Genomic DNA, 18,607 nt, shown 5'->3' with positions numbered 1-18,607 from the left:
TAAAAGGTCCTTTTCTTCCCATAGAAGAAAGTATGTTGTTCCTAGAGCGTAGTCCCTGCTGATTAACCCAGCCGTGGACTCCTGTTAAAGCGCTGTGGCTGTGATGTAGCTGGAAAGGAGTTGTTTGACTGGATGAAAACAGAGGCTGTAGCACCCCTAGTACCCTTTTGTCTTTTGGGTTGTTTTTTTTTTTAACTTGGTGAAGTTTTGACTTTGGCCAGCCAGACACAAAAGCTCTGTGTCTGGGCTAGAATATATGTTTTCCCTGGGGAGCCGTGTGAGGAACGTGGGCAGCGAAGCCCTGTGAGAAGCAGAGAGCAGAGCGCTGGAGCTCATCAGCACCCAACCCCCCCACTGCCCACCTCGCAAGTCAGTGGCCGGGCCGGGTACAATCCTGCGTGTCGCTCGCTGCCATGGGACTTGGCTCAGGCATCTTCCAGGGTCTTACGAGCTTTGGAAGTCTGTTTATCTCTTCTGCACCAGTCAGACTGTAAAATTAATCTAAAAAGATTTTAAATGTTTAGAAGTAATGGAACTTGTGAAAAAATAGTGATAAAACTGAGCTGTAAAGAAATTGAAACTTCTTAACTGTGAGCATTAAATCAGTTTCAGGTAATGACTTGAAATATTGTGAGCTAACCTTAGATGAGAAATGATGCTTTGAAAGCAACTTCATGTGAAATACTTACATAGTTAAAGGGGAGCTGAAAGCATGAGACTACTTGTATGTTAAATGAATAATTGCTGCAGTTTATTTTGTGTCGGAGCCTAGTGTAAACAACTGACAACACATGCTGCTAACTACTACATTTTTATATCTTTATATATCTTTAACTGTGTAGTACCCGAAATTTTATTTTTCATGTCCAATAATATCATAATGTTCAGTTTCATTCCTCGTGGTTCATAATCAATATCACTTTTGGATTTTATTTTACTGGGCTTGTATGTGAATACACAGATTTCAGCCATTGTACTGTGGAGTTTTTTTCATTTCCTTTAACCCGTGTTTAATCGGTTTTAAATTAACTCACTCATTTGCTTGTTATATTGCAGAAACATATCTGTTGTTCACAGCCTTAGTGAGAACTCTGCATACTTTAAAATAAAAATTGATCTGAGAATGCCATGTAGAATGTGAAGTTCTGTTTGCTTCTATTTTTGTTTTATTTATGGATTTTATTTATGTGTTTGCTGTTTTAGCAAAACATAACTATCTGTTTGGAGGTGCTGCTTCAGGGCATTACCTCTAGCACGTACAGTAAACTTTATTATACTCTGAGATATCTTCTGCTCTTCTCTGTTGTAGGTTTTATTCTTTTTTTATTCTTCCCCTTCACCTTCTGCAGCCACCTTCAAAAACTGGCCTTGAACCGTCATGTGTCAATGCCATTTTATAAAAGGAACTGCAGAGATTTACTCCTGGCTTCCTATTTCATGTGCGTTCATGCAGTAAGGAAAGGCAGACGTGACCTAGTCCTATTGATTTATGTGCATATTAGTATTAATTCTACAGATTGTGGGATCTTTTTAAGGCATTCTGGACAAATAGTATTAGAAGCAAAGTACAGTTAGAGCTTGGGAAGTTTTACATTACTCTGTCCTTTTTTATGATTTTATTCTTTCACGTTAAATTCCATTAAGGCCTTTTGCCTTCTTTAAAGCATCTGTTGCACAATTAAATCCTTCTGCAACAAATCCTTCCTATGAAAGAATGATAAATTTAGCGCATTTGAGGCTTGACCAATGTTATGTTTTCTTCAATCATATTTATTTGTTGTACTGCAGTCCTTCAAAACTTTCTATTTTGCTGCCTTTCAGGGGCTGCCGGCTTCAAGGACTTTGTTTCCAACTTCCCCTTGCCATAACCGCCTGCCTTCTGGGTAAGGGCGGCTTGGCAGGGAAGCGGCAGCTCCTGACGCACCGCAACTCTACTGTCTCCATGGGTAGCCTTGACTCAGCCTTTCCTTCTCCTGTTTAATGTAAATAATTATGTGGTTTCATCTCTAAGACGTGGAGTTACTAGACCTGCCCCGAATGCAAAATAGGACAACAGGAGAAAAAGGAGGGATATAGTTGAGCACTTGGTCCGTTCCCAGACACCTAAGTTAAGAGCCTTGAAGTTTTTCAAGAGCAACCTTCCCTAAATAAAACAATATTGAAGTATATTTCAAGTAAGGTGATGCAATTAATACTCTTATTGATTCTAATATAGCTACTTAGTCTTTTAAAAGTTTAAGTGATTTTGTTGGTCACGGATAATATTTGATTGAGTTCCATTTTTGTTTCTAACTTGAACTAAGTCTTCTAGTCGTAAGAACAGTCGGCACGAGCCGAGCAGCTGAAGAGCAGCAGAGCAGAGCAGCGCGGCCACGCTGTAACTGCTGCCCACCTTCTGCTTTCTGGCCTTACAAGGAGTATTTCTGTCAGAAATTTCTTTCCTTGGTTTTCATGTACTGTGAAGAAGGTATTTTAAGGATGTCGTCTTGCTCACGGGATGCTGTGTATGGAGAAATACCTGGACACGTTTTGGGTTAGTGAGTTGGGTTTTTTTACACTTGTGGAAAACCCTAACAAAACCAACAGCATTAATGGAATTCTAGTCCATTCTATTTTCTCAATAGAAAAAACAGATAACAACCAACAGCCTTGGTTAAGCCCAAAAATATTCCACAAATCCAGCTTAAAAGATCTTTCTACCTGTGCATTGAACCAATTTGAAACTAAAATAAATTTACAATGGAACTTGGCATTACTGGTCATGGTCATATTTCAGATTATAGCTGTATTACGCAGCATGGTTTCCAGAACCATATGAGAAATGTTTGTGTCATTGAATTGTTTGTTTCATTGAACAATTGAATTGTTTCAATTATTTGAAAATAACTATTTTCAAGTTATTTAGTGTATTTGAGATGTTCCCGCCCAAATCCCTATCTGAAAGACATTGTTTCTTCTCTTCCCTGTAGCGCAGTTATAAGGTAATAGCAAAATAACAGAACAAGTATCTGTAAACATTTACAACTACGTTTTTGTTTTCTAAAACAGATGTGGGAATATTTAATGTACTCTTTTAGTCACAAAGATTTCGGGGTGTTGGGGAATGGAAAGTAGAAAAAAGTAGCTTTGAAAGGCAGGTACGTTAATAGTTATGTTTATCATCGAGACCGGTGGGTTTGGTTTATTAATTCATTGTGTAATCTGATGCCTCAAACTGGTTGAAGTTTACAGTGTGTCTGCCACAAGCGGGGCGTCCGTGGTGTGTTATCGTGCGCTCTGGTCATGCCGTCGTGTTCGATAGCTTTGGGGTTTGCCAGTAAACGAGGACGAGGTTAATGTTTGGTTATTGTGTATTATGAGCTCTCATATATAAAACCTGATCATGAGCAGCTTTCATACATAGCCAAATATTTTAGTTGTTGTGAGAAATACATTTTTGTCTTCACCTTAAGTAGTTTTCTGAACCTTTTTATGAGACAGATAATCACTGAACATTAGAGCCTGGCCTTAGGTTATGCTGTTATTAATTCAGAGTAACCCATTGCCTTTATTAGAGCTATTCTATAATTTACCATTGTAATTAAAATCAAAATACTATACTGAAGTTGCTCGGTTTCCGTTCCACTTGGGCACTGTTACATGTAGGCTAAGGGTTGTTTTGCCTTTCCTGAATTAGTCTCCTACAAAAAACTTGTCTCCTTGTGTAAATCTTTCTTGGGAGGGCCATCAAAACGTGGCTAACCTATTATCTTAAACTGGCAATAAAAAACATGGTGTATGTTCACTCTAAAAATGTTCTGTATTTATTCGAAGTGCAGAATCTGAACTATAATTTAAACGATAATGTAAATCTTAATAGGTCAGAGTGTGCTTACTATGGGTCCTTTTCAAAACGTTGATTCAAAACATGAAAGAGGAAATTAAATGGGTGAGCCAGTACCTCCAGTGCCTGTGGATTACTGGTGGCAGGAGGGAGATTCCAGCATAAAATGGCTTTTGCCTGATGCACAGCATACAGGGAGTCTTTGGTTGAGAGAAAAAGAAGATGCAATTGAGATACAGTCACTGATATCTAAAAACACTACTTTAAAGTGTTCTAGAATACTCTAAAATAAACTTGTAAAACAATCCAGCACAAACCATTTAGAAGGAAGTGTCATCTTTCAAGTTCTCTTCGTTTCAGGACATGCTTTGGCAGTATTCTTTGCAGTAAAGGTGAAAGCCCCTGTTTCTAAGCAAGCATTCAAAGCTGGAAGGCTGCAGTCAGCCCAAGCTGTGCCAGACAGGAATAGCAGCTTCCCAGCCTCAGCTTTTCCGTTCTCCCCAGGTGAATGGGCCGTTCTGTGGCGCGGCAGCCGGAGCCCTCAATGCCTGGCCTTGTGGGGTCTGTCCCTGCCCAGGGCTCCTCCCTGCGCTGCGCCAGCAGCAGACTCGCATTTTGAAAAGAACAAAAATCTGTAAGGGTAATTATTTTGAGGGCCCTTTCAACACTCGCCCTGAATTCCTGTAACTTCTTACAGTCTGTGTATTTAAAACCAAACGAACTTTGTCATTTTGTGTTTCTTGATTTCTTTTTTCCTAATTTCTTTTAACACTGTTTTCAAGTTGCAGTCACGTGTTTACAAAACTCTTCCCATTTCAAAAGCCTGTTACAGTCTAAAATGTATCTCTACAGTTGAGTTGGGTGAAACAGAAACGCTATGGACCGAAGGGCCTTCACTTCTACAGCCTTAAAATAACCAGGTGGCTGCCTCATCTCCCTTCTTCAGCTGTTCATGGAACTCCTTCGTAGTTACTTTGCTCTTGCATGTGAGCAACTAATTACTGTAGCACCTCTCATTTCTCATAGCATTTATATTTCTGTAGTCACCAGAAACTTCAAATATGAACAAAAAAGCACAGTTCTGCAGGCTGTACAGGAGTCCGAAAAATAATATATATATTAAAAGAAAAAAAAAATAGCACGTCTGTCTTTCCCCTCAACTATCCTGAGTGGGAGTTCCTTTTCCGTGCTAATCAAGGGGTTGACTGTTCTCATCGTGTCCTGGTTCCTTCATTGTGTCCTGGTCCCCTGCAGCCTGTTGAGCAAGGAGCTGTAGAGGCATGAGGAGGGATTCCTGAAAAATCAGGAGAGATGATTTTTTTCTTCCTGAACCGCCTCATGTTTCCCCATAAACAATAATGCAGACACACACTTCACATTATTTAGTTAAAGATCTGCTGTGTCGTATTGCTTCACAGGACAGGAGATACAGTTCTCAGTCCAAAGAAATGAAGATTTTGAGATGCCGTAGCTTGAGAATGAGCTAAGAAGAGAGAGGTGGTAACACCCCCCAGACACTGTGGGAAGGCACCCGTGTTATATGGGAAGGGGACCATGTCACTAACAGGCACCACACGGAGACAGGTTTTGGTGGCTGGGGGGATGTTGAGAAAGGAGAAGATAAGAAGGATCTCATGAAAAGCTCTGTCATTCATTTTATTTAGCCAAATTTTTTAATTATCTGCACCTTTTGGAAGCTTTTGTGTGCAGCTGCAGGATCTGAAGCATTACAGGATGCTAAGTCTTTGCTGACTAACTCAGGAGGGGTTCTCAAAGAACATGGATGGTAGGAAACAAGATTTGTAAAGCAGCACCTTGAACAGTTAATGCATCCTTTCTTTTTCCCCCTTTGAAAAAAGGAAACTGAGAATTGTGTAAAGTAACAAATAGGAGGGGACGCAGAGAGCAGCCCCGTGCAGCGACTCGCCAGCGTACAGGCTCAGAGTCGCGTGCGGGTTTGTAAGGGCTCCTGTACAGCAGGGCAGCAGCGCTGCAGTTTGATACTGCAGACACCCGGCTGGCACGTACTTCATGGTGGGATAACGGCCAGGCGATTGCGGGAGAGACGGATAACCGGAGGAGGCACGCCAGCCAGCCCGCGTGGAACTGAGCTGCTCTTCCTGGCGTGGCGGTGGAGGGACAGTGAAACACAGCTCTAGCTGAGACCTTCAGGTGCCACCATTTGGGAATCCGATGGTGGCCCAGCACTTCCCAGAGCTGTAACTGTCTAGAGCTCTGACTTGGGTGAAGTCAAACTGCACACGTGAGGACACTTCCCAGTACTCTTCTGGCAACCTGGGCTAGTGGGGGGTGGCACTGGAGGACTTTAAGGTCCCCTCCACCCAAGCCATGCTATGACTCTGCGTCTCAGCAGTGTGTTGCAATCGCCAGAGGAGCCTGGCACGCTGGCGGGGTGCGGTGCTGGCCCAGAGCAGGGAGTGGGGCCGACGTGGCCGTCTGTGTCCCAAACAGGGGACGTGGCTGGCTGCACCGGGGCAGCACTGCGGCAGGCACAGTTTGGTTTGCACAGGGAACCACACCCAAAGGACTGAGGTGTTTTTCCTCTAAACCCTCTGAAAGCAAAATGAAACAGTCCAGCTTTTAACCGCTGGTGGTCAAAAGTGAGCTGTGTGAGGTTGTGCTGGAAGACGGCGGAGCACTGGGTGGCTTCTGGAACTGCTGGGAGGATGCTGAGAGTCTGCTGCTGCCTGGCTGTTAGTTAATGCCGTGCAGTCGGGCTGTAATCGCTGATAAAACAGCACGGGAAATTAGTCAGCACATGTATCACGTCAGTTTTAGTGGGTGTGCTGTGAATGGATGTGAAAGGTTGGTTTCTTAATTCTGAAGGTGCGGTCAGTTAATAAACATAAAGGTTTAGTTCTCAGACTAAAAAATGGATAGCAGCTATTTGGGTAGTTACAGAGATCTCTAGTCCTTGTGTGCTATTCTCTGACTTGGCAAGAAAAGAGGCTGTTACTAAACCAATATGAGCTATTCTGGAGAGAAGGAAGTATTTATTTTGTCTGGCACTCAACGTCCCTTTTGCATAATAATGTATGAGTAATTATTCTTCTATCACTTAGGAGCTTCTTGGTTTGTCTGTGGCCAGATCTAGTTATTTATTTAAACAGCTGTGATGAGCAACAGCAAGAAACTTCCTAGCCCTCTGAAATATATTCTAGTTAATAAATATGTTTGTTAAATATTTTTTATTACTGCTTTTTGTTAACTAACTTCAGAACTCTATGAAAGAAACAAATATGGTCGTATGTTTATCAACAGGCCAAGTTCTCATAGAAATTTCAAGAACACACAAGAAACTTAATGACAGTCTAGAGGAGAGTGTAAGTTAAACAATTCCTTTTTTAATTTACTTTCCTTTTGAAATTATAAATTACTTGTGCCAATTTTTAATAACCCTTCGTTCATTTGCTTTTAAAGTTCAAAAAATTCCATAAAGAAATTATATCTGAACTGGAGAAGAAAACAGACCTGGATGTAAAATATATGAATGTAAGTACATCCAATTCCCAAAGTCCTATTTTATTTATCTATTTTTAGTCAAAGAGTTTATCAGAAACTGTTCCCTAACAACTAATGAATATGTTAGAATTGAGTTTTAGATAAATAAACATGGCAAAAATGTTCATGCTTACTTGGAGTTAAAACGGGAAGCAACGCGTTTTTAAACTGAAGTTGCGAAAGGCAATTTCCTAACTCATCCGATGTGTATTAGCAGTATCTCATGGATGATGGCAGTGCTTTTTAGTCACTTACCCAGTTACAGGCTGAGTGCATCATGAGGTGTTTTAAATGCTTTGCTTGCAGGCAACTTTAAAGAGGTACCAAACTGAACACCGAAGCAAATTAGACTCTTTAGAGAAGTCGCAGGCTGAGCTGAAAAAAATCAGAAGGAAAAGCCAAGGAGCACGAAATGTACTGAAATATGAGCATAAAGAAATGGAGGTCAGTGGATTGTCTCTTAAGTTATTTGTTTCTTTCTCTGTGCGAGAACTGGTCAACAGAAAATGTTAAGCTATTACAGGTCACATCTGAGTCTGTTTTAAAACTTGATTTCTGAAGCTTCCCACAATTTTTGTAAATGCAGTGTTATTAGTTAATACACAACTCCTCTATAATGGTTGGCAACCATTAAACTCGACAGTTTCAAAGAACATCTTGGTTCCTCAAAGCTGCTTTATATTAAATGCGCGCCCAGCGGATGTGTTCCAGTTGAAATTACGCCCTGCTGGATTCAGACTTTGGCTTCAGTTTCTAGGTTTCATCCCTTGACCGCTACTTGATTTTTATTTATTTTTTTAAGTGCCTCTGTAACTACACCTTTATGCAGAGGTTTACACAGGGAGTCAGCTACGCCATGCAAATTCAGTAGTAATTTGCTGTAAAAGACCTTCCCAAAGCAGGCAAACGCCACCTTCTGCCATCCCTGACCGCCTTTGCTACCGCTCCTGGAGCGGCATCGCCATCTTCAGGCGAGACGAGAGGTGGCAAGGCAGTGACGAGAAACTATTTTAAATAGCTCGGTCGTATTCTGGTGGTCACGTATCTCTCAAAAAATACTTGCCCTTGGTATTTTTATTTGCACAATAACTTCATTTTGTGGTAGCTTATGTATTTTTTCTCCGTATTTTTCTATTTTAATTTTCTTCTCAAAGAAAGCCAAGTTTACAACAAGGTACAGTAAACATAAATAGTACTAGCACCTATTTCTTTCTACCCGTCTTTTACCCTGCATTCCTTACAGTTATTTTTTTTTTAAGGTATCGGACTGAGAATTCAAGAGTTAGCATTTAATCCCAGTCTAGCCATGAATCCTCATAACCTCGGACAAATCTAGTTTAGTCTTTTTAGTAACTCATTTTCCCCTCTCTAAAATGAGTAGAGATTCAAGGTGGCTTTGTGAGAGTAATGTAACTGCTATGGAGCAGATGGTAATTAGTCTAATTAGAACACCTGTGGCACTAAAACTGCTCAGCACAGTCACTGCTTTGATGTCATTTTCTTATTTACTGCAGCTTATTTACCCAAATCGACTATTGGCTGCCTGTGATGGGAATGTACCTTTACCCCGTGAGATCCGGGCAGTCAGGAGTGTGCAGGAAAAGAGAAAGACTTGGAAGCAGAGCCAGCCTGTCTCCCCTCGTCTTTCCAAAAGCTCTTGCTAAGGCTTTTGGAGTTTGCTTTGGTGATTGGATATAGTATCAAATACAACTCAGAGATGGTCATTTTTTCTTCCTTAGTATCTGGAAACGGTGAGCTCTCGACAGAGTGATATTCAGAGATTCATTGCAGAAGGCTGCAGAGAAGCTCTCCTTGAAGAGAAGAGACGGTTCTGTTTTCTGGTTGACAAGCACTGCAGCTTTACCCAGCACATGCACTTCTACCATGTTCAGGTCAGCGGCACAAGCGTAAACAAATGAAACTCCTGAAATCTAATCATATAGGAGATCTTTAGGATCTCCGGCAGCATGTGGCTCAGGCTGCTGTAAATAGCACTTAGGAGCACTGTAGTGCCAGGCCAGTGCTGTCATCCGTTCATATAAAGCATTTACAATGCGATATTCTCTTAAGCGTATTGTAGCAACAATAAAGGGTTACTGTGACTTTTAAAAATTATATGTTAAGAAAAAAAAGTATGGACTGATCTGGTATTTCCAGTATCTGATCCTGAAGAAGGACAGTCTCTTTCTACAACGTGTTATTTGTTTCAAAGAGCTATTACTTACGAATATCATTGAAAAGATGTCCATTTTGCTGGCGTTCTCATTTTGGTATAAAGAAAATTAACAAGTAGGTCTGTGCAATTTTATGAAAAAGTGTATCTTTGACAAGTACCTTTTAAACTTGGATGCAGTGTGCGGACTTCCTAAAATCCAAGCTGCCTGGGTGGCAGGAAATCTGTAGTGATGCCACCAAAGTGCCTGAAAAGGTCAGAATGATGATAGATGAAATAAGGACACCTGGTTCCACTCCCCAGCCGTCACCAATGATAGAGAGAAATACCACGGTACGTTGTCCTTCCATGGCTAAAGGTTCTCTCTCTGAAAAGGGAGCGGAGCGGCCTCACTGGCCGCTTTTGTACCGAAGCGTTTGGGGTCGAGTCTGTAATGTACCTCTGTGGAATATGCTGCGGTTGGGTGTGAAAGCAGAATCATTAGACTGAAGCTCTGCAACTGGGAAAGTAGAGAGTGTCGGAGGCGGAAGCACCCACCCCGACGGGGCTCGGTCTTCAGTTGGGTGCCCAGCACTTCTGCAGAGCCCAGCCTCAGAACTGCTTTTATTCTAACCATTCCATTTCCTACCTTCTTATCTGTAAGTAATAGTAACTACATACTCAGTTCAATATGAACTTAAAGAAAATGTTATTTTCTATTTTCTTTCCTTTTTCCTTCCTCCCTTCATGATTCTTATTAGCGTATTAGAGTACAGAATCTAAATTCTACCTGTTTGCATGTCACCATTAGTTGTTGAACTTCTAAATGATATTAGTAACCTTCTACAAAAAATATCTGGAGATTATCTAGGTGTAACTGTGCTATTTGTGGAAAAAAGAGCTATCATAGCATTCCCACTAACAAACATTTATCAAGGGACAGAAGCCTCTTACAAACTATTCTATCAGCAATTTCATAGGAACATGAGGACTTTCTGATGGGTCTAAATATGTATCACTTGGGAATATTTAAGCATTGCTTTCTAGAATTTAATGTTGCAAATAGGTTGTCGCTGTCTCCTCCGACTCGTGATACTGTTGTTCTTATGACTCTAGATTGGAAATGATTTTTATTCTCATTATGAAAATGCATCGAAGGTGCCCCCTGCTCCTACAGGTAGGGCGTACACCAGTCCGCTCGTCGATATGTTTAACAATCCTGCGACAGTTCCAAAGACGTCTTCAGAAAAACTAAATAATTCAGCAGGTGAGTGTCGCTTTGATGCAAACTATGTAAGTGTAAATGACATACCATAGTGCTCAAAATTTAGGATTCCTTGACTGCTCTGATAATGTGAATTCCAGGACGTATAGAGGCGTAGGGAATGGTCTTTACAAAGTATTTACATAAGTCACCCGCCAGGAGAAATACGTGTTACAAGAGAAGAATTGTTTGCAGTAAAATACAGGTCAGGATAGGTAGATTCTATTTTAGTTACTGTCTGTGTGTCCCTGATTAACCCAGCTTAACTGCTCGTATGACTTCCAGTCTTAGCAGAAGAATACATTCTATAATTTTGAACAAGATACATTGGAGTGATCACTTCAGTGCACACAAATAAACATAAACTACTCTTGCAGGCTGGCTTTGGTTTCCTTAAGGCCATGTGGCAGTTAGGGAAGAATGCACGTGGGACAAAATGAGCAGTCTTGGTGTTCTTACCCGCAGTGTAAAATCCTATGAAGATTTTTCTGTTTCACATACATTATTTTTTTTACTTTCTCTGCTATAGGGAAGGAAGGGAAAGAACTAAGCCTAGATCATAACATACGAAATGCAGATCTCTTCAATGTGATAATAGCAATTTCAGCATTTCTTCCTTAAAAATGCATTTACAATATACTGTCCTGATCAAATAACATACAATTTTTTTTAAGTTGTCTTCTGTTAAACATCTGGTGTCTGCAAAGTGCCAAGTAGCTGCAACTCTCGTCAGTTCAGCTGAAGTTGAGTGCTAGGTACATTTGAAAATGATATCTTGGACTTTATAGAGAGTTACATTTTTTTAGAGTGGAAAACTTTCAAAGGTCTTTTAGGGCTGTGAACATTTAACATTTCTCATGCCAGAAGAGGAACAAGGTAGCAAGTTACAACTCACTTAACTCTTTATAGCCTGTTGATTGAACTTTATTGTGATGGGGCGGTGTATATAAATGCACATGCTATTAAGAGCTCCATGGTGATAAGAAACATTGGCAGATAATTGAGGTTAAGTGGAAATCAGAGCAGTACAGAGTCTCAGAACTTGATTTGCACTTCAGTATTTTTATCTGCTTTTTTCCTGTTAGACTACTAATTGTATTTAATTTTGTTAGTGTTTGGCTAATTTTGCTTTTTTTGCTTTGCTTTTCTTTTTATGACAGAGAATTCAGATGATGCCAGTTTATCGCGTTCAACTTCTGTTGCGACGGGACTAAATATAATGAAAAGGCAAAAAGTAAAGACGATATTCCCACATACTGCTGGAAGTAACAAGACGTTGCTTAGCTTTGCACAGGGGGATATCATCACGCTTCTTGTAGCTGAAGAAAAGGATGGCTGGCTTTACGGGGAACATGACTCAACTAAAGTGTAAGATAATCAGGGTATTACCCAATTTGAACAGGCAGGAAAAACGTGTCTCATCAGACTTTGCCAGCAGATATTAGTAAACGGTTTTTTACCTTTTTTGCTGGCTGTCATTGACTGGGGACTTGGACTCTTTCTGTAAGGTAAATCACTGCACTTATTTTAGGGAGATTTTGTACGCTAATTTGGTATCATCAGAAATCAGGTCTCTAAAAGTTAAATCTCAGTTCAGCCTCTACTGTTTTGTCCACTGTTGTCTTTGAAAGATCTTTCCTGTTTTCTAATACAAAATTGAAAAAACTTTCCCATTACAGAAAAGGATGGTTTCCATCATCGTATACCAGACCACTAGAAGAACCAGCAGAAGAAAAAGCATTTGTCCCAGTGCCAAGGTAACGTTTTGGGTGGGACTTGCAGAAATGCCCAAACCTTCTCTAAACATCTATTAAAAATGTTATTTTTCTGCTAATGTTCTGTGTTATTCAGTAACATATACTTTCTAACAGTCTGTAGCATGGCGCCTTGATTACATTAACATGTTTTAATGGTTACACAAAGACCCAAGAACCAGCTTCGCCCCAACTTTATCTTTTAGAGTCCCACTGACTTCAGTGGATCGTACGCCTTTATTAACTTAGCTCACACACTTTTGTGCTTTCCTGGAGCTACAGATAAGAGAAATGTATTATAGAAACTGAAAATGTTATTTTGGGGTTCTGTCTTGCAGCCCTGCACCAATCCGTAGTATTAGTTCTGTAAATCTTGTGGAAAAAGGTGATGTTGTCCTCCCACCGCCAGACTACCTGGGGTCCGTACAAACAGATAAAAGAATGGAGCCTTCCAAAGGTACTACTGTTAAAACACCAAGCGACAGACCAGAAAATGCAGGTCCGGTAAGTAATCTGTACCATGGATCCAAATGTTCTGCCCTGCCTGCTTCTCTTCGCCTACTTAACTGAGCTCTTAAATGAGGCCCTGGCACATTCTACCTGCGCTACTCGTTCTTGACTGGAGCAGCCCGTCCATGCAGCCACCTCGGGGCGTCCTGGGCTGTCGGCACTGCATCCATCTGTAGGAACAGGAGGGGAGGAGAACTGGTCAGGGATATAACAAGAGTACTAGGAGACTTGCTCTGCATAGCAAACTTCTCGGGAATGACATCTGTGAAACATGGAATTCGCACAGAAAGTAGTACAAATGCATCATCTTCAGGGATTTTAGAGCCAGAGTGGGACAGGGGATTTAAAGCAGCATGAACTCTGCGTTCAGGAATGCTTTACGCAGCCCCATGAAAGTTAGTGTTGGTTTTGTGGAGATGTATGTACTAAGTAATGTCTACGTAATGTCCATAGCTGAGTGGAAATATGTTTTTATTAATAGATAATGCTATATAAAGCTAGTATTTCTGCTATTAAGTCAGCATTCAAACAATGATTCAAAACGAAGACTAGTCTAATCAAATTAAGCAACTACTAGTCTTTTTCTTGCTGCTTGTTTAAATAAGTATTTTGCTGATGTGTATCTAGTGGTTTTTGAGACCCTTCAAAAAGCCTCTTGAAGCAGAGATCACACTTTGATAGCAAAGAAACTTTCTGTGATTATTTTTTTTTATACATTAAGTAAAATGGCTGTCACTGCTAAAATTGAGAGACTGTGTCAGAGTAAGGTGCAAAGGTCCATCAGTAACTACCACAGCAAACTTCTCAGAGGTCAGGAATCCTGTAGTTGGCTGCCAATAGTTAAAAAATTTACTTTTTATTGTTTATCAGCATGACTAAAATATTTTGTATACCAGTGTAACATCTAAGCAAATTTTGGGTTCTCCTTCTGACAGATGTGTTTTCTTTCTAAGTAATTTGCTGAATCATACAGTAGAAATTGAAGTGGCCTTTGTAAATTTGTACTTTATGGAAGTAAAATTAACTAAATGAACTTAAAAAGCAGAAACTGGAAGGCGGTTGCATCACATCTTGATTAGGGGTGAAAGAGTCCATTTAAGTTCAAAGGATGACAGAATATTTGTAACAGTACTTCTGTGAAATGCAAAGGCATCTGGAAACGAAGCCTCCTCTCCTGTTTCGTTTAAGTCTACGAAGAGGTTGTCAGGTGTATCCACAGCATTTTTCACTTAGAGGTATTAGGCACTGGAGGGGGTTAACAAATGTTTGTTACATTGACAAGCAAAGAGAATGAACTGTGTTTAAAATAAGTAAAAATACATTCACTTAAAAATAAAAAAAAATATAACTAACTTGCAGTACATCACTCTAGAACAAAAGTGCCACTGGAAAGACGCAAGCACAACACAAATGACATCAATTGTCAGCAGCATCTGAATTTTAAACTATTATCTGCATTTCAGAAGCACAGAGAAAGAACTTTTAACAAATGGGAGGACAGGAAATGAAATTGTATTGTCTTTTTTGAGTTAATAGTGTGTCTTCAAAGAAATCACTTTTCTCATCACATCATAGACTTGTATCTAGTTCTTAAAAGAAGAACAGGTCACCAACTTTACAAATATAAAAAATGTGAGGAATTGCTGGAGGTCCAGCTCTGCAGGCCTTTGGGAACCGTTCCCTCCCGTTGTACTTGGCTCTGGAAGGCCGCCCTAGAGCTGTCTCAGAGGAGCAGCTACGCGCTTCTACTAACCGCTGCCACAAGCCCCCTGCAGATGCAGAAACTGAAAGAAGACAGTATCTTTGCTCGGGCAGGGAGGGGAGAAAAGGCGAGTGCTTTCTATTACGGAAAAACCTGTGTTCCTTAAAATGCAAAGAACTAGAAGCAAAGCTATGATGAACCTTTCATAAAAAAAGGATGAAAGCTCCTTAACAGGGACTTGAGCCTCTCCTCTCAGAGATCTTACTCCATTTAGACTAGACCAGTTATGTTTTGTGATATTATTTTTCATCTAAATATTCCTATTAAAAGATTAGCTGATTTTTTTTTTGTCAGAACCACCTAATATTAGCATATAGATTTGAATATAGCATATTTGAATCCACATTCGAGTAAGTGGTTTTATTTCTCCTCTTCTAAATGAACCTTGGTGTGTAGGAAGTAAACAATTTGTGCCCTGATGTCATGGTTCTACGACATCATTTTCCTATGAGGAAGAAACCTTTTCCAATGCATGAAATGAATATCAAGAAGTAAGATGTAAACTTGAGTGTTCAGTCGCTTTCAAATCAAGCATCTGGCAACTTGTAAAGTGATTATGAAGACAAGCATCTATATTTTGACACATTTGTGGTTTTCATTTTGGACAAAGAAGCAGTGAGCCTTTACAATTCTGAAATGGCAGCTTTATACACTGGTTGATTTATTCTGTGCCTGGCTGTTGAGACCTATGGGATCAACATGTCCTTCAAATGCAGTGATGTTCGCAGGAGTTAAAGGATGGATTGGCCGGTGGAAGCTGCCAAGCGAGCAGTACAGCGAGTGCTGTGCCCTGTGACAAGTGAAAGGTGACTTACTGTAGAGCTTTAAAATCACTGGATTTGCTCAGTTGTCCCACTGTCACCGGACTCTGCTGCTGTCTTCAGTGTGGCTCATGCCCTCCCTTGGCTCTCAAGAGGAGTTGCCTTACGTTGCCTTGTTTGGTCTGTGGCATTAGTTCAGGGCGTTTAGGAATAAACGTAAGGCTTGTGGACTAAGACTCTTGTTGAACCGAAAAACCAAAAGGAATGGCAGATCATTTAGTTGACAGACTAGGACAGAATTCTAACTGGGGGACAGACACCACAAAAAAAACGCTGGCTAATGTTAACGCCATTTTTTAACTTCCGAATTTTGATGTTCTGAGAGACTTCCTCTCCAGAACTACTCCACAGTTCAACTGAACTTCACAATAATTATTCTATATGGCTAAATATTTTAGCCTGTTTGAACGCTAGGGTCTCTCTTCCTCAGCAGGAGAGCAAGTTCACTGTAGCATGGTTTTGTGAATCTATGTAAATATCTTTTTCTTTTACAGAAACCGGATGTGAATGGCATTGTAAAGCCACCTTTTCTAAGGTATATTTTTTAAAGATTTTACAGTAATCTGGTTGTGTTGATTTTTATATTGGCTTATATTATGGTATTGATTGTGAGGGGAAATAAGGATGTTTTTCTTTAATTACTCTGTGACTTTTTCTAGGCATTGGTAAAACATTATGGCTAAAATTGGTTGCACTTTTCTCAAGAGTGGCATCAAGTAAAATACAACACATAGGCTTCTCAGAAAAATAAGTGTTTCTCCAGGAGTTTGAGCAGGACTTAAACTATATCTTTGAGGGTTAAAAACAAAAATATTTGAATACTGGGAGCTGTTTAAAAAATTGTCCCGATCTAACTGGGCATTAACTTCCCAAATTTTGGATCACTGCAAAGCAAGTCTTCAGATGTAAGCTTCCTTTAAAAATTCAAGTTAAACTGAGTGTTGCACAGAATCCTTTAGTCTAAAACCGTAACTTTGTCTTCAGACAACTTGGATAAAGAAACTGCATGGCTTAAATTTGGTTCGGAATTGCAGCGAGCCACCCAGTAACTTTGTGCATTTCTTTTCAGTGGAGAAAATCCTTTTGCGACTGTGAAACTCAGACCAACAGTAACAAATGACAGATCAGCACCAATTATTCGATGAATATACGGTCCACACACGTGTACTTCCTCCTTATAAACAGCATTTTCAGTAATGACAGTTACTATCCAAACGTGTTCTAAAAATGTATTTAATTCCTGTACAATAGAATCATACCAGAATGGATCCTGATTTTTAAAAAAACCTTAAACTTTCTAATGAGTTCATTGCTTTGGGCTAATGTTTGAGCACTTTGGCTTGATTTTACAGTATGCCTTTTTTGTAGTAGGAATTATGAAAATACTGGAGATATAGTTTGGATACTCTAGTGAACCAGTGTAACTAATAGCTCACAAATCTGAATCTTTGGCATTCATTATTTGGAAACTGCAATGGTAAGTTCTAGAATATAAGCCTGCATATGCCGCTTACTAAATAAGAAAAAAAGATTATGATTTTTTTTTTTCCAAACAGAATAATGTAACAACTGCCTTATTCCAGAATAGAGAATTGCCTGTATAAAGTGATTATACATTATTTTGTTTAAGAAAGACACCCTAGGTTATAAATAAATATTTATCCTCTAAGAATAGACAATTTGTAATGCTTTGCTTAGTGTTCAGATACAAATTTTCAAGTGTTAACATAAACCTTTAAGTCTCATGTTGTACTGTCAACACATTCTTCAATGATAACTTTTTCTTTAAAACACGTTGTCAAACTTTAGTCTTATAAAAAGTCATAATAAAACAGTGCCATGATTTTTTTCTCAAATGCTCATATAAAAAGCTGCCTTTGACGTTACTGCATTGCTGCAGCCTTCCAAACAAGAAAAACAGATTAGGTTTGAAAATTTTTGGCTAAGGAGCCTAGCAATGGCATAGATGCTGGGATAGTAGAGTATCTGAGGGAAGTGACGTATAGCTTTTAACTCACGAGCAGGACTGTACCGATGGAGTTAGCTTGTCTGAAAGATTTTCCCTAGGTAATAACCCCCCAGAAGCCAGCCTGGATGTTCACTCTGCATCAGCAATGGCTGCTCTATCGCTGTACGGTTCAGGTCAGATTTGCCTTATGAAGTCTGTATCACGACTACTGCCAGTGATTGATCCTTACTCTAAATCGTTCTGCTTTACACACGCACACACTTCCTACAGCATGCCTTGGATATTCATTTTGTTGTGCCTGTTCTACTATTATAAACAGTGAATTCAAGTCATGTGAAATGCCTTTCAATTACTTAATATCAGAAAATAGTATATGAGCATGTGATGACTGCAGAGGTAGAGTCCACTCATTCCAATTCCTTTCAAGTTCAAGGCTGAGGACACTTTTGCTATGAACTCTGCTTAAGTATCCACTATCCCATTTTGAAACACCAGCTTTTCAAGAAGCATAACTTAACACCTGAGCCCTTTTTCTAAAGCATGTTGGAAGCAGCTCAACCTGGACTGTATGAGCTTTCAATAACTCAGTATCAGAATTAAATAATCTCAAATGCAAAACTCCCTTCGCAGGGCAGCTCATATGTGGCAGTGCCCAGAGAGGAACGCCCTGCCGCAGTCACAACTTAACTGCTGTCTGTGAACTAACACCAGTTCCACAGGGGTAGGAAGTTTCTGCTACAGCAGCTGAGACACTGCCACTGCAGCCCTTGGAGGTCATAAGCAAAACCTTCGCTAATTACAACAGGGCTGTTCCTCTTACAGAAGACTGAGAGGTAGTGCACACACAGCACTTCCAACACTTTCCTCAAAAGCATCTGATGTGCTTAAACAAGTACAGCCCGAAACCATGTCTCTTTTTATCACAAGGATTCTGGCAAATATTTATCCTTCCTTGTAGCTAGGATTACTAACTCCGCTGTCAGACTACATGTTATCAATCAGACACATTAGTCACATAAGTAATAATCCA

General features: G+C 40.0%; 1 protein-coding gene across 2 annotated transcripts in view; it reads left to right on the top strand.

Annotated features, from left to right (window-relative positions):
• Positions 1-17,451, top strand: part of BAIAP2L1 (BAR/IMD domain containing adaptor protein 2 like 1) — a 41,115-nt gene extending 23,664 nt beyond the window's left edge. For both annotated transcript variants that reach the window (XM_074597560.1, XM_074597559.1), the window contains 11 exons: positions 7,106-7,167; positions 7,265-7,336; positions 7,652-7,789; positions 9,085-9,237; positions 9,699-9,851; positions 10,614-10,764; positions 11,922-12,129; positions 12,441-12,518; positions 12,854-13,019; positions 16,103-16,143; positions 16,678-17,451. In XM_074597560.1, coding sequence (XP_074453661.1) covers positions 7,106-7,167; positions 7,265-7,336; positions 7,652-7,789; positions 9,085-9,237; positions 9,699-9,851; positions 10,614-10,764; positions 11,922-12,129; positions 12,441-12,518; positions 12,854-13,019; positions 16,103-16,143; positions 16,678-16,753 — 1,298 coding nt within the window. In that variant the 3' untranslated portion in view covers positions 16,754-17,451. The remainder of the gene's footprint in view (positions 1-7,105; positions 7,168-7,264; positions 7,337-7,651; positions 7,790-9,084; positions 9,238-9,698; positions 9,852-10,613; positions 10,765-11,921; positions 12,130-12,440; positions 12,519-12,853; positions 13,020-16,102; positions 16,144-16,677) is intronic.
• The last annotated feature ends 1,156 nt before the right edge of the window (positions 17,452-18,607 follow it).

The sequence above is a fragment of the Larus michahellis genome, chromosome 8, assembly GCF_964199755.1.
Source record: "Larus michahellis chromosome 8, bLarMic1.1, whole genome shotgun sequence".
Lineage (NCBI taxonomy): Eukaryota > Metazoa > Chordata > Aves > Charadriiformes > Laridae > Larus > Larus michahellis.
Note: the sequence above shows the minus strand (reverse complement) of the source record. Positions and strands in the feature narration are given on the sequence as shown.